General features: G+C 43.5%; 1 protein-coding gene across 10 annotated transcripts in view; it reads left to right on the top strand.

Moving 5' to 3' along the window:
* The window catches only part of PHF20 (PHD finger protein 20), a 176,212-nt gene that overhangs the window by 63,465 nt on the left and 100,187 nt on the right, over positions 1-12,560 (top strand). For 8 of the 10 annotated variants that reach the window (XM_030533337.1, XM_030533330.1, XM_030533333.1 and 5 more), the window contains 2 exons: positions 4,576-4,755; positions 5,554-5,730. In XM_030533337.1, the coding sequence (XP_030389197.1) occupies positions 4,576-4,755; positions 5,554-5,730 (357 nt within the window). The remainder of the gene's footprint in view (positions 1-4,575; positions 4,756-5,553; positions 5,731-12,560) is intronic. The other 2 variants (XM_030533338.1, XM_030533336.1) reach the window with 1 other exon arrangement.

Below are 12,560 nucleotides of genomic sequence, written 5' to 3'. Positions count from 1 at the left end.
CCTCCCTCAGACTGTGCTGCATTCGGCTCTCTCTAGGACCCAGCAGCCCTGCTCTTACATGCTCCACTGCTTCCCATCTGTCCGGGCTCACAGCAGAGTGATGCCCCCAGACCTTGTGGTGCCTAGGTGGCTGCCTGTTCTGCCTATGGCTAAGGACGGCCCTGCTCCTTCCCAGACCCTGCACCCACACCCCTGCCCCAGCCCTGAGCCCCCTCTCAAACCCAAATTCCCCCAAACCTCCTCCCGCACTACTGCCCCAGCCCTGAGCCCACTACTGCACTCCAAACCTCTTGGCTCCAGTCCGGAGCCCCCTCCTGCACCCGAGGCCCTCATCCCCAGCCCCACTCCAGAACTCCCACCTCCAGACAAAGCCCTCATCCCCTCCCACATCCCCAACCCCCTGCCCCAGAGCCCTTTCCTGCACCCAGAACCCCTCATTTCTGGCCCCATCTTGGAGTCTAGGGGAAGCACCGAGCCTCTGCACGCCCCTCCACCCTGTGGGGGCTGGAGCTGAGAGCACCAGCTCACCCTGCTGCAGGGGAAGCCACCCCCACCCCATGCATGGGGCTGTATGTCTGTGGCCCACGACTGATTTTTTTTCTGTGAGTCAGTGGCTCCTGATAGAAGAAAGGTTCCCCATCCCTGCTTTAGATAATGTGCCCATTGGCACTTTTCTCTAGTTTCTCTAGTTTTCTAAGTAATGTTAGTAGATAAGTATCCAAGTTACAGAGTGGCCTCATGAGGTCTCCTGGCTTTAAGTACTGTCTGGCATGCAATAAAGCAATGCCTGTTTACGATGGTCACATTAAATGCCTTTATTGCCTAGGAGAATTGCATATATCTGGGAAATTCCTGATTTGTAAGTCATATAATGCCTGGACAGTGAGAGAACAGAGAAGTGTACTTATGACTAAATTCATGAGACCGGCTTCCGATCCTAGCTCTTGAGGTACTCCCCACCCCTCTGTTGGAGCTAAAGAGTGAAAGTGCAGGTTCCTTACCCGGAGGGGGCCTCATCTTCATCCAGATCCACCAAGAAAATGGTGGGCAAGACCTGAGTGTGCGAGTAGCCCTACAGGGAGATCTCCCACCTGCTCTTACTCCCATCAGCACTATTCGTTCTCAGACTTCACCGTCCTGTATAGTTCTTGTGTAAGCTCAGTTCCATAGGAACTGATAGTGAGCTGACACTAAGCAAACTCAGAACCTCTGAAACCTCACTTCCTGAGAGACTCAGCACAGATAGCAATCCATGACATGATTGTGGCATCATCAAGGCCTTTGCGTTGAAAGGTGCCAGCCTTGGCACCACGGTCAGTGTTCGTAGACCCAATGCCACTTCTGGCCACACCACTGCATCAGCTGGCACTGACGTTTATGGCACAGAGACTTGCTGATCATGCAAGAGCCAGGGTCACCTCTTTTATCTGCTTTGCTGCCATTTGCTGCACTAAAACAGTGTTGACAACTTCTCTCCTGCTGACCTTACTCTTCACTTCATGAGCTATACCTCTTCCCATGGGTATGGAGTATTCTCATCAACCTCATGTGAGACTTCAGGTGATAACAGAGAATCTGGATGGGACCTAAGCTCTTCATATAGGGGATTTGGACATTCCTCCAGGGAAGGATACTGGGAGATCTCCACCACAAGGTCCCTGGTTTCCGATACCATGGCCACCAGGACAGTGCTTGGGGGTTCCAGTTTGGCCACATTGTGACCCGTGGTTCTCTTTCAGTAGGGCAGAGCCTCAGGGATAGACTCCAGCAGTCTGCAAAATTACTTCCACAACCATGGCACCATAAGGTGTGCCAGAGCCAGCATCTCCCTACCCACCACCAGAATAAGAGGAGGACTTGGATTAGGTCTCATTACCAGGTGATATACTGGCTCTGGTGGTACCGTCATCATCATCCTGATGAAGCTGTTGTCCCACAGATTCTCTTTCAAATTTGATGACTTTTAGGGGTTCCAGGAACAACCTAAGAAGATTGTGCAAACTCTGCAAATCACCATGGAAGAAATTCAGGAGCAGACCTACAAATTGATGTATATACCCCGGTCCTTCACACCAGGAAAAATTGCCATTCTGGTGATTGGACCCAGTGAAAGTGTTGTGTCAAAAACACCAATCCACACTAGCTCCTACCTCTTGTAAAAGGGACAAAATATCAGGTTCCACCCAAAGGGGCTCAGTTCTCTCATGTACTTCTGATGTCACCTTTATTGTTCATAATGAAGGCCAATGAAAAATCCCATCAGTATAAATCAACACCCAGAGACAAAGATCCAGAGAAACTAGATTTATTGAGTTGAAAAGTGTACTGATTGGTGAGCCTTCCATTAAGGATTAGCATTTACCAAGTCCTGCTGGCCTGCTGTAACTTCAGGAATTATGAAAGAATATAGACCTTTGTGACAAACTCCCCTCAGACCTGAGGTGGAGAATTTTGGAAGAGACTCAGAAGATGATCTTGTGGCAAAGGTGAGCCTACAAGCAGCTCTGGATGCAGCAGACACTGCTGCCAGGTCAGTGGTAATGATCATGATGGCTTTTGTTAGGTGTAGACGACAACTGGTATCCCGTTTTGAAGGAAGTACCTACAGTTAATGGTGGGTGACGACTGCAAACAATACTACCCTTTGGACTCCAGGCTGCACTGAAGGTATTTACCAAGGTGCTTGCAATAGTAGTAGCACCATATCTAAGAGAGAACATTTTCATATACCCATACCCTGACAGCTGTCTGATATGAAGCAGATCTTCCTTAACAGTCTCATAATCCATCCACCCGATGCCCCATCTGTTCCACAACTTAGATAGGACTGAGAGTCAACATGCAAAAATTCCGCTTGCCTCCTCTCTAAAATTATAAAGTTATTTGGAGCAGTTCTAGACTCCACCAAATCAGTGGCTTATCTTCTCCAGGACAGATTCAAGACCCTGTCATCCCTTATGCTGTAGCTGGAACCAAACCCACATAAATAAGAATGTGCTTTGCCATGTTGGGACACATGGTCTCTTGTACCTTTTATGATGACATGTGCTAGACTTCACCTCTACTGCATTCAGGTCTGGTTCAGGCTAGCGTATGCCCTTCCAGGCATCACTTGGATATGCCCCCCCGCTCTCTTCCGCCTCCCGCCAACCCCCGCAGTACTGTAGTACAGCCTGTCCTGGAAGAACCCTGTGAATGTCTGTATTGGATCGCCTCCCATCTGATCCAGGATTATAGCTGTAGACACTTTGCTTAAGGCATGGGGAGCACACATGAGAAACCTTTCCAAGATATTGATATACATTCTTGCTTCTCTCTGGACCCAGAGAGGCAAGAAACTATATCAGTCTCTTGGAATGCTGGGCTGGATGCATGGCTTGCGAGTCCTTCCTTCAGTACATGACAGGGTGATTAGTCCAGGTAACAGAGGACAATACGACCACTACGTTCTACCTCAACGGGCATGGTGGGGTAAGATCCTACCAGCTCTTCCAGAAAGCCATCAGACTACGGAACTAGTGCATCACATATGTTTCTCTTTCACTCATACATCTACCTGATCTACAGAATACTTTAGTGGGCAATCTCAGCAGATACTGCTGTACCAACAAGGCCCTTAGTTTTTGTGTGTTACCATTTTTAACCAGAAAAATCTCAGGTTTTACAAAACCTATTATTTGGTATTTACCAATATTTCACCTGAAATTTAGACCACTTGTGTACATGAAAATGCCAGTTGTCTGAGAGATCAGTATATTACATTTTTCATTGTTACTAAATTAATCTAAATGTAAATCCAAGACCATCTGTTTAAAGTAAGACACTGTAGTAGAAGATGCGCGCGCACACACACGTACGTCAGTGCTCAAGTCCTAAAAGGCATTACGAGAGAAACTTACCTGGAGAAGTGGACCAGGCTTTCTCACTTCTGCCATTGGAAGTCCATCACCCCTCATCACTGCTTAATATCTTGAATTCTGAACTATGAACTGGAGAGAAAACAGAAAACAAAGTAATTTATCTTTGAATTCAGTCAAAGTACACTTGGTAGTGATCTCAGCCCATCATGCACCTATAGACAGCTGTACAGCCTTCTCCTAACCAACAGTGATCAAGTTCCTCAAAGGCCTGATTAAGATGTTCTCATCGGTCATGGACCCTGTTGCTCCATGGGCCCTGAGTCTAGCTGTTTTGCTTTAATGAGAGCACCCTTTGAACAGTTACCAAAAGGTTCCCTCTTACATATATAAATGAGAACTGTTTCTAGTTGCCATCACTTAATTGAGGAGAGTGCTGCAATCTTTATTCTCCAAAAGACTTCAAGCTCTCACCTACATTACATAAGATCACGGCTTAGGAGTCATCAGTAGTGGAATATGCATATGGACAATCACTCAAAGGAGAATGGGAAGTTACTTACCTGTTTAATAATCAGAACTCCAATTATTGGAGGTAGAGGCATAAGTGGTCTGCAGGTGTTAACCACATAACCAGTGGTACTTCATTGTCAAGCTTCAATGTTTTCATGATTGACAGCATATTGTGCAATGAGATTAAATTTATTATGCTGTTTAGCTCAGGAAAAGTTGAAAAACTGTCCAGACAGCAATGAAAGAGACCAAATTAGGAGACGATCATCAAGGCTGTTATCCAGTGGTAGTCCTGAGATAATAAATACGGAGCTTACTACAACAACTTTTGCTGAAATTGGACCGTTGAAAGATCCAGCATCTATTCCAAAGGAACCTGAGGAACGTAAGTACTTTGTTGTAATGGTATGCTCTTGGGTCGTTATGAAGGAGAGTTGTTTAGTTGTGTTATAACTAATTACTAAGATGAAGTTTGAATGACTTCCACTTGCAAAGAGGATTGGTGAAGTTGATTTCATGTTTAGCTTTTATGTGCAGTTTGATACCTTAGAATTCACTTGAACTGGGGACAGATTGCCTAGACAAGGTTTAAGGGATTCCTGTTGGAACTTGTTGAACCATATCTATCTATTTATTCACTTACTAATTAGTTAATCACTATTGCACCCTAGGACCCCCCCCCGTTATAGACTAGCACCCCATTGTTGGGCCCTGAATGAACACCAAACAAAATGACACTACGATTGACAGCTATAGTTTAAATACCTTGATAGAGTCACCCCAACTTTCTCAGGAAATCCAGCCTATTAAACCCAATTGGGCTGTGTGGTCTGCTGGAATCACTGGATTTGATGAGGGACATGCACTGGCATTAATGTCACATTCCCCGTCAGTACCTACCCAAGCCAGGGAAGCTACTGAACCAACCAGTGGACCAAATTCAGTGATGAATACTGGTTACGTGCCACATTTTGCATACACTAAAAAGAATTTCTGGATGTGATATTCAAACACTAAGAGGAAAGGGAGTTTTGTTTCACACATTCTTATTATCCGCTTAAAACAGAAAATGGTGAGACAAATGCATCTTCTTTTGCCTTAAGTCTTTTCCAGTACTTTGGCTATCTGTTTTTTGTTTTTGTGTATTTTGCTCCCATAAACTCCTTTTTTCTTTTTCTTATAGTTCCGTTAGAAATTCCTGTTGAGTCTGACAAAAACGCCTGTGAACAAGCACCTCAGTCTTCTGGAGATGTATCACAGACCGCACCGCTTGATGTGAACAGCAGTTTAAAGGAAGAAAAAGTTGATGACCGTGAGCTCTCCTTTACATCTACTGAAACCCAAGAGCCTTCTGGTACAGGTTCAGATTTAGATTTAACAAATGTAAAATGTGATGCCTTCTTTTTATTTTTGTGTATTTATGATAGAACACTGGCACTAGGCACCTTTTCTTCTTTTCAAACATTTCTCTATTACATGATTATTTAAAAAAAAAGGGGGGGGGAGGTGGAGAGATGGGGGAAGCATTTGGATGAATGCTGGATAAAGGAAAAATTCATACTTTGAGTTCTGGTGCTCTGAGTTTTGCTATTATAGGTTAACTTTGGGGTGGTTATGAACAATTTTCTGCAAACACAATGGTAATTTTGCATTTCAGATTATTGGGTTTTAGCTATATGAAAGGTAGGGTAACTCCACAGTCTCATATATGCAATAACCATACAGTCTTGATTAATATAGTTGTGTTTTGTGGTCCCAAATAAGATTAAACTGATGTTTAAAGTGATATTAATTTCTTCTAGATATTTCCCCCCTTTTTTAATCTCTGTAGAGGAGAGATAAGGTTGTTGGGGTATGCTAACTGTGCATTACCACACTGTAACATGTATGGATTTCCTTAAGTTAACCTTAACTTTGAATTTTCTGGGGTTATAATTCTTTGTGGGGATAATTGACATCTCTTTAATGTTTCTTTACCCTAAACATATTATTACATGCTTTCAGTCTTAACAAAATCTTAACATTTTAACATAGCTGTGTGGGATTTCCGTTGTTATATATTTTATAATTATTAGAATTTTCATACATAAACAGTAAATTAGAAGCCCAAAGAGAATGTCATGCTGTGAAAATTCCAGTTATTTGAAGATAGGAAATTTTGCAAATTAACACTTAAGACTTGATTCATCCATTCTTGCTAGTATATGCCATTCTGAACTAGTGTAAAGCAGCCAGAGCATATTAAGCAGTTATATTGGGTATACAGCTGCTTGACATTGTTATAGTAGATTATACACACTTGATTCCCTCTCCCTCTTGACCTTCTGCATCCCTTTTTACACATGCTCACAGTCCCTGACCTTCCATCTCCCATCTCTGTTAAGTAGATCTGATGCAACAAGTAGATTTTTAAAAAACATTTTGGGGTCATCTTTTGCAGCTGTTCTTCATAACCAAAATTTTTTCAGGAATTTCTCTGAAGGAGATTTTGTGCCAAAGCTACTCCCGAAGTGCTGTCTTTCAAAATGACTGCCATTTTCCCCTGTTCTCAACCGACCTCAGCTAGGATGGTCCTTGTTTCCCATTGTTCACAGTGGCAATGAAGCCAAACAACCTTCAGGGAAGATGGCCCTACAAACACTTTTAGGAACAGGTGGATTCCATGGTGGCCATCTTTACTAAGGGTATCCTATGGCTTCAGTCCTGTTCAAAGCAGTGGTTGATCATGGCCATTTTGAAAGAGAACAATTTTTATTGTGTATCCCTGAATGAGATTTGTAATCTTCCCTTTGACAAACTTTGTTGTTAAAAAAAATGGAAGGGAAAAATCCTACCTGTCACACCAGATCCACTCAATGTTCCTCTCTCTGTCAATGTCTGTTGATAGACAGTACATTAGAATTTATAAATCCTGAATGATCTTATTTGACATAGAGTATTCAGTTTCTTAAAGAACCCCTTTTAAAATTAATTTTTATAAACTAGTTAATAGATTTACATGTAAATTCTTAGAAAATTAATTCTACAAGTACTGTGATTTCAGTGAGTACAATATGCTCTATTCTTCATACATAAAGTGGTTGAACTTTAAGTGCGAACTCAGCCTTAACTATGGAGCTGCAGTTGATGCCTCCATATAATAATCATATGTTTTTGGATTATGGCATTCTCATATGTATAGTACTTAAATTATATTGTATAATTTAATAGAACCAGTGACTTTAGCAAAAGGGTTAAAGGCAGGGTAATATAATTAATGCAAATCAACATAGGTTTATGAAAAACACATCCTGTCACATTAACTGGATACCTTTATCAACCAAACTTGCAATCATCATCAAGAAAAAAAAAGCTAATGTTGATATACTATGAATTTGACTTGGTAACACACGGCATTTTGATTTTAAAAAAACCCAACAGCCTGGCATTATATAAAATTAACATGGTACACATTAAATGGATTAAAACCAGGCTAACATATAGGTCTCAAAATGTAATTATAAATAGGGATTTATCATTGAGCAGGTGTGTTTGCAGTCCTGTTGAAATTGGTTCTTGGCCTTATGCTATTTAACATTTTTTTTAATCAGTGACCTGGGAGAAAATATAAAATGATCACTGATAAAGGGCACAGATATCTCGCACATTGGGGGACTGGTAAATAATGAACAGGATAAGTCATTGATCCAGAGTAATCTGAGTCACTTGGTAAACTAGGCGCAAGTAAATCATGTGTTTTTAATATGGCAAAATTTAAATGTGTACACCAAGGAACAAGGAATGTAGGCCATGCTTACAGGTTGGGGGACTCAATCCTGGGAAGCAGCGACTCTGAAAAAGATTTGGCATCGTGGTGAATAATCAGCATAAGATCCCAGTGTGATGCTGTGGCCAAATAGAGCAAGTGTGATCCTGGAATGCATAAACAGGGGGATCTTGAATAGGTGTAGAGAGCTTATTTTGCCTCTGTATTTGGCACTGGGGCAACCACTGCTGGAATATTGTATCCCTTTCTTGTGCCCATAGTTCAAGAAGGATGTTGATAAATTGGAGAGGGTTCAGAGAAGAGCCATGAGACTGATTCAAGATTAGAGAACATGCCTTATAGCAGTAGACTCAGGGAGCTCTATCTACTTAGTTTAACAAAGAGAAGGTTACCGGGTGACTTGATTAGTCTATAAATATCTACATGAGGAACAAATATTTAATAGTTGACTCTTCAGTCTAGCAGAGAGAGGTAAAACATGATCCAGTGGCTGGAAGTTGAGGCTAGACAGATTCAGACTGGAAATAAGATGATGTTAATTTTTAACAGTGAGAGTAATTAATAATTGAAACAATTTGTCCAGGTTTTGTGGTGAATTCTCCATTAGTGACAATTTTTAACCCAAGATTGGATGTTTTTTTCTAAAGGATCTGTTCTAGGAATTATTTTGGAGAAGATCTCTGCCCTGTATTATACAGCAGGCCAGATTAGATTATCACAACTGTCCTATTTGGCCTTGGAATCTATAACAAGGAAGGGTTGTAAAACATTTGGATTAGCAGTTAATTTTAATAAAAAGCTGGAAAAGGGATATACTTTTCCTGGAAAGCTATCATGATGTAACCTTTATATATTCATTTAGCATGCAAAGTTTTTAAGTAGTTTCAAAAATGTTAGATTCCAGATAATTATAAATTGAAATGCTTTTTAAAATGTTTGATACGAAATTAGTAATAGAAATGTGTAGAGACTTAGACTACAAATAAATACACCTCTACCACGATATAATACTGTCCTCAGGAGCCAAAAAATCTTAACCACTTTATAAGTGAAACCGCGTTATATCAAACTTGCTTTGATCAGTTGGAATGCACAGCCCCACTCCCCCGGAGCGCTGCTTTACTGTGTTATATCGGGTCGCGTTATATCGAGGTAGCGGTGTATATTTGAAAACAAAGTAGCTACAAATTAGTTGTTTCTTCAAGTGCTTGTTCACGTCCATTCCACATTAGGTGTGCGTGCACCGCTAGCCTTAGAAGTACATAGCTATTATCAGTTAGTTAGCATTTCATTGTTGTTGGACACTAATAGATTAGGTGCTTGGAAGATTCCAGCATCCGCCCCAGGCTACGGAGCATGCCGCAGGCTCAAGGTGACCCTGGTTAGTGACCCCCTCAACTCTTGTCTACGTTGCCTGAGGTAAGCTCACCAAACGGAGAAGTGTAAGATCTGCAAGGCCTTTAAGCCGAGAATGAAGAAAGAGAGAGACTTTCACTTAAAGCAGTTGCTGATGGAGGCCACGCTGCAGCCATCAGATCCAGAATGCCCGATGCCAGCCCCAGCCTCCTTGGTGCGGAGCATCCCGGAATCTTTAAGAGACCTGGTACCGGCCAAGCACCATAAGCCATCGGCCTCGGGACACCATAGTAGGCCCTGGCACCACTCATCTTCCCTGGTGTGAGCCAAGGCAAAATCGAAGGAGGGGCGCAGACACTCCCTGCAAAGGAGACCGGCGCCATATCAGTCCCCAGGTATCGGGAAGAGGGGGATGGACACTGCACCAACTTCAGCACCGTTGGCACTGGTGCCCCAGGTCCCACCAAGTCCAGCCAGAAGTGAACTCAGTGTAGATGAAGGGTTCGGGGGCGTAATAGATCAGCCCTCCGCGCCTAACACCTTTGAGGCTGCAAAAGACCTCATCAGATTGTCGAAGGTGAGCCCCCCCCCAGCCAGGGATAAGTCTCCAGCACCTGGACCAAGGGTGCTCATAGACTTTAAGGTCAGAAGGGGACCACTATGATCATCCAGTCCGACCCCCTGCACAATACAGGCCACACAGTCTCACCCATCCTGTAGCAAACCCTTAGCCTATATCTGGGTTATTGAAGTCCTCAAATTGTAGTTTGAAGACCTCAAGCTGCAGAGAATCCTCCAGCAAGTGACCCGTGCCCCATGCTGCAGAGGAAGGTGGAAAACCTCCAGGGCCTCTGCCAATCTGCCCTGGAGGGAAATTTCTTCCCGACCCCAAATATGGCGATCAGTTAAACCCTGAGCATGTGGGCAAGACTCACCAGCCAGCACCCAGGAAAGAATTCTCTGTAGTAACTCAGATCCCATCCCATCACAGACCACTGGGCATACTTACCTACTGATAATCAAATATCAATTGCCAAATGAATTGCCAAAATTAGGCTATCTCATCATACCATCCCCTCTATAAACTTATCTGACTTTAAGACTAAGCTTGATATGTCTTTTGCCCCCACTACTCCCCTTGGAAGGCTGTTCCAGAACTTCACTCCTCTAATGGTTAGAAACCTTTGTCTAATTTCAAGTCTAAACTTCCTAGTGTCCAGTTTATATCCATTTGTTCTTGTGTCCACATTGGTACTAAGCTTAAATAATTCCTCTCCCTCTCTAATATTTATCCCTCTGATATATTTCTGCCACCCGAGCCCATGTTCCCTGGTAGTCTCGGTGGTAAATGAGAGAGAGCACCATGGGTAACAGGCCCCGGCCCCCAAGGCCAAGGAAGCAAAATGCCTAGACCTGTTTGGCAGGAAGGTGTATTCGTCAGGGGGCCTTCAGCTGAGGATCGCCTGCTGGTTAGCAGTCCTCAACCGGCATAACTTCAACTCTTGGGTAGCAGTGGGGAAGTTTAGCGACAACTTCCCACAGAGCTCCCAGCAGGAGTTCACGGCTCTGATGGAGGAAGGCAAGGCCATAGTGAAAACCTCCCTCCAAACGTCCTTGAACTCAGCGGATGCAGCAGCCAGGACAGTTGCATTGGGCGTGGTCATGCGGCTCTCAGCATGGCTTCAGGAGTCAGGTCTCCCGCTGGAGGTCCAGAATTCGGTCCAGGACCTTCCCTTCGAAGGGTCCAGACTCTTCTCGGACCAGACGGATGCTAAGCTGCATAGCCTCACAGACTCTAGAGCTACACTCAAGTCACTGGGTATGCATACCCTGGTTACTCAGAGGAAGTCATTTAAGCCACAACCTCCTCCCCAGCGCCAGTACCAGCCTCGTCCTCGACAGGAGGCCTACCGCAGGCGAGAGGGAGACAACAGAAGGTGGCGCAATAATAACAATAACTCCAATAAGCTGGGCCAAAGCCAAGGCCAACATAAATCTCAGCCAGGCTCTAAGCCAGGCTTTTGAAGGTGCGCTTGAGGACAGCGTATCAGATCAACTACCGGATCCATCCCCTTGTTTCCTCAACCCGTCCTGCTTCTCCTGTGCATGGGTCACGAATCCTCCCAAGGCACCATAAAAGTTGTCAGCTCAAGCCCGTGAATACGGGCAAGCATCATGCCACCTGACTGCTCTAGAAAAGAGTAGTCAAATAAAGCTTTTGCCTCAGCCAACAGCTCTGCACTGGAGACTGGCATTTTGACAGGACATTAGATATAGGTCCAGGAGATCCATTTGAATATCTTCAAAGTTCCACGTTTTGAGTTGAAGGGCTGAATCCACCTCTTGATCTGAAGGGGGAATGTGTTGAAGTTTGCACTGGTTGTACACTCTGTGCTTGCATGTTAAATCTTTCATTGTGTTCTGTGTATTCCAGTTGTTCTATCGTTTTAATGCTGGCACAGGTGAAGCAGATGTATGGGCTATGTGACTCTCATACTCTCATAACTTCAGACGTAATTGGTGTCTCAGATGCTGTTTGCAATGGGTTAAGTAATCTTGTATGCCCAAAGGCTGCTCAGAGCTTTGTGAACTGATAAGAGCTCACTAAGTTTAGGACTTAGACATTTTCATTCCAGACAGCAACATCTTTAGTGCAATGGTTCTGGAAACATTGAAGGTGCTAGAAAGAGTTACAATACGTAAGTAATGCGATCAGAGTCGTTTTCAAATCCTGGTTTCACAGGCTTAATTTTTAATAAGGCCTTGTCTGTGCTACACAGTTTTGTTAGTAAAAGGCAGCTTTTGCTGACAAAACAGTGGAGGTGTACACACTACAAAACTACTTTTGGTGGCAAAAGAAAACCACCTTGCCAAGAGACATAAAGCTTTTTGCGGCAAAGTTAAAATGACAAAGCATCAGTCACCATTTGTTATGTTGACATAACTGGCCTCTGCCAGTATCCCACAATGCCCACCATGACTGCTCTGCTCTCTATTTAGAACTTGGCTTCACCAAAGGCATGCACCCCCCACTTTCAAAGCTCTGGGAAGCTTTGGTATTTCTCAGT

Source organism: Gopherus evgoodei, chromosome 14, assembly GCF_007399415.2.
Source record: "Gopherus evgoodei ecotype Sinaloan lineage chromosome 14, rGopEvg1_v1.p, whole genome shotgun sequence".
NCBI lineage: Eukaryota > Metazoa > Chordata > Testudines > Testudinidae > Gopherus > Gopherus evgoodei.
This window is presented reverse-complemented; position numbering and strand designations above follow the sequence as displayed.